The sequence below is a fragment of the Mesitornis unicolor genome, unplaced genomic scaffold (assembly GCF_000695765.1).
Source record: "Mesitornis unicolor isolate BGI_N332 unplaced genomic scaffold, ASM69576v1 scaffold43835, whole genome shotgun sequence".
Lineage (NCBI taxonomy): Eukaryota > Metazoa > Chordata > Aves > Mesitornithiformes > Mesitornithidae > Mesitornis > Mesitornis unicolor.
Window position 1 is genome coordinate 1 of NW_010188321.1, and position 2847 is coordinate 2847.

At 43.9% G+C, this 2847-nt stretch overlaps 1 protein-coding gene across 1 annotated transcript in view; it reads right to left on the reverse strand.

The window, feature by feature from the left end:
• Window positions 1-1482: 1482 nt before the first annotated feature.
• LOC104541613 (ras-related protein Rab-40B) overlaps window positions 1483-2847 on the reverse strand; it is a 3930-nt gene continuing 2565 nt past the window's right edge. The window contains exon 5 of the mRNA XM_010185719.1: window positions 1483-2624. Within this exon, the coding sequence (XP_010184021.1) occupies window positions 2353-2624 (272 nt within the window). The 3' untranslated portion in view covers window positions 1483-2352. The remainder of the gene's footprint in view (window positions 2625-2847) is intronic.

The window sequence follows — 2847 nt, forward strand, 5'->3', positions numbered from 1 at the left end:
ACGCTGAGGGAGGGCAGCGGGGCGGGGGGGATTCGTCACCTCCATGAGTCTGTGGGGAATAGGGGATTTCTCAGGGGGCTGCTTCGGCGAGGATATGCCCGGAGGGTGGCGCAGGCACAGAGTGTCGCTGCGGGGAGGCTCTGGTTTAGGAGGGGGTCTGTAGCTTTACCCCCTCGGACCCTGCATAGGGCTGGCAGGCCTGTGGGAAGCCCCCTTCATCGCAAGGAATCACCCCGGGCTTCTTCAAGGCCAGAGCAGGGCTTTGGAGCTGGGATGGGTGACCCAGGCCCAGTGAAGCCTGAGCTCCCACCTGGTGCAGGTCCAGGGGCACAATAGGACGATACAGTCCCTAGGCCCCCTCCCAGGTCTAAAGGATGATTTAGCAGAAAGCCGCCCCCATATCAAGGGCATACTGAGTATCAAACCAGTAAGAACAAAAGAAATACAATTAGAATATGTTAAAATAGGGGATCCTCAAACTTGACAAAAAAACTCCCAACATAAAGCAAACCTAAACACCACCACCACCAAAAATACCTCCCGAGGCCCCAAGCAATCTGATTGGAGTTCAATAACAAATTGATGGGCCTGCTGAGGTCCCTTCCAACGTGGGTTATCTAATGATGGTGTGATTAGCCGAAAGCCCACGCTTTGAGCTCGTGTAAATGCCAGCTGTTCCCTGTCCTTCCTGTGCATTCACTTCCTTTCCTGTGTGCGCTCTGGGCCTTCCCAGCACTACCAGAAGGGAGGAGTGCTGCTCCAGCCTCTCCTTACCTTGTCTTACACTGCCTGGCAGGAGGTCACACACATCCACATTACTGCTCTCTCCAGCTAGGCATGCCTACCGCACAGCACACGCAGAAAGGGAACAAACTAATGACCTGTTGATTGAAGAGGCTAAGATTATAATCTTTAAGAAAACTAAAACAGTGTAGCAGCGGGCATGGAAGAAACTTCTTCATCTTGCACACAGCCACTAGTCACACAGACCGCTCCTAAAGTATGGATGTCTCTGATTCAGGTTTAATCTCTTGTAGCTGTAGGCTGCTATGAACATTTTCGCAAGCTAGGGAGATGCAATTTCTACAGTCTAACGGCTCCACCCTGATGCCTACAGCATTTCTCTGCAGCTCACTCAATGGCAGACCAGGAGGTGGAGCCTGCTCATCACCAAGGGAGCAATCTGCCAGGAGTTCCTGCCACTGCACTTAGTTTTGCCATTTAGTCTTTAACTATGAGAAGACTTGTTCCTGATTGCACACTGATTGGTCCTGGTCCTGCCAAAACTCTGGCATTTTACTGAATTGACTTTTCCCTACTTGCCTACAGAGGCTGTGGACGTCTATGCTGCTCCAGAAGGAATATCACAGATAGGCTATGTCATGGTATCTCACAACAGTGAAGACAGCGAGAGGAAACTGAGATCAATTTACACCATCACCTCAAACGTTTATTATTGCTCAAGAGAGAAAGTCACACAAGCATAACAGGATTTCTTTTCCAGAAACATTTATTTTTTTTAAATAGTGTTCTTTCCTTATAAAGCAGCTCTTCAAGTCGTGTTCCTCTTACCACAGTGTCTTTGGCATTTTCCTCCTAGAACTTCCTTGAAGAGTGGTATAAAATGTGATTTTTTAAATTTTTTTTTTACAGAAAAATAAGTATTTAAACCACAAATTAATTCCCCAAAGTATTAAATAACATAGCAAAAACTTTATCAAATCTATTACATACACTAATGGGACAAAACCTTGGTGTGTTTGTGCATAATAATTATATATACATTTTAGCTTAGTTAAGTTAGTGCTCCAAATTTATCGACGAAGCTTTACAAAAAATCCAAATGCACAATTGCAGTATCACTAGGATGTCACACTATTTGTAGACTTTAACAATGTATACGATACATTGCATTTAAAAACCTCTGCCTGAATATGCAAACTGATGACTCATATATTTGAATAGTTTGCAAAAAGACAGGATTTTATACAATTACACAGGAAGTCACTTTCCAGATTTCATGGAATTAAGAACTGAATATAATGATAATTATCCCTTATATTAAAACACATCTATTAGTTAAAACAATGGCATCATGCACATCAGAAACTAAAATGCAGTATGAAAATCCAACAGTAAAACATCACGTCCTTTCAGTTGCACTGAACGTGTCATTCATTCCAAAGCAGCATTACTGTAGTGAGCCAGCTCTAAAATAAGACTTATTTTTCTTATTTTTGTCTATGTAGTGTGGTATGTACACAGAGCGTGCTCAGCCATTAAACACGGAGTCCTCGTGTTCAACGCTTCACATGAGGGGATTTCACCCGGGTTCCTTTTCCCATGGAGAGATTAAGAAATTTTGCAGCTGTTTCTTGTACAGTTTTTTGGTGGGCTCTGCGGTGGACGGATAATTTTAGCTTTCTTTAAGCTGTTCCTTTTACTGATGTTGCCGGATGTGAGGGAGTACGAGCGTCCATGCATCATCCTGGCATTAAGGCCATTTGCCATGGAGAAAGATTTGAGGTGGCTTCTTAAGGCAACGGGGAGAGGGAGCTTGTCAACAAGATGCACAGGGGTACAGGAAACTATGGCACGGCAACAAAGGTCTTGCAGACTCAGTACTTAAAAACAGACAAAATTTGCATTATAATAGCATGATTTGTCAGCCACGCAATAGTAGAATACCCAGCACGCTGCATGCACTGTGTACTTCCAGGACGAATTCTCATTTCTCCTCCCATACCCTTTCCCACACATACATTATCCAAAAAAATTGCTGTTTCAGTTTCCCATTTATGTCTTAATACTTAGATGACTGAGCATGTAAGTTCTAGGAAAGATGTG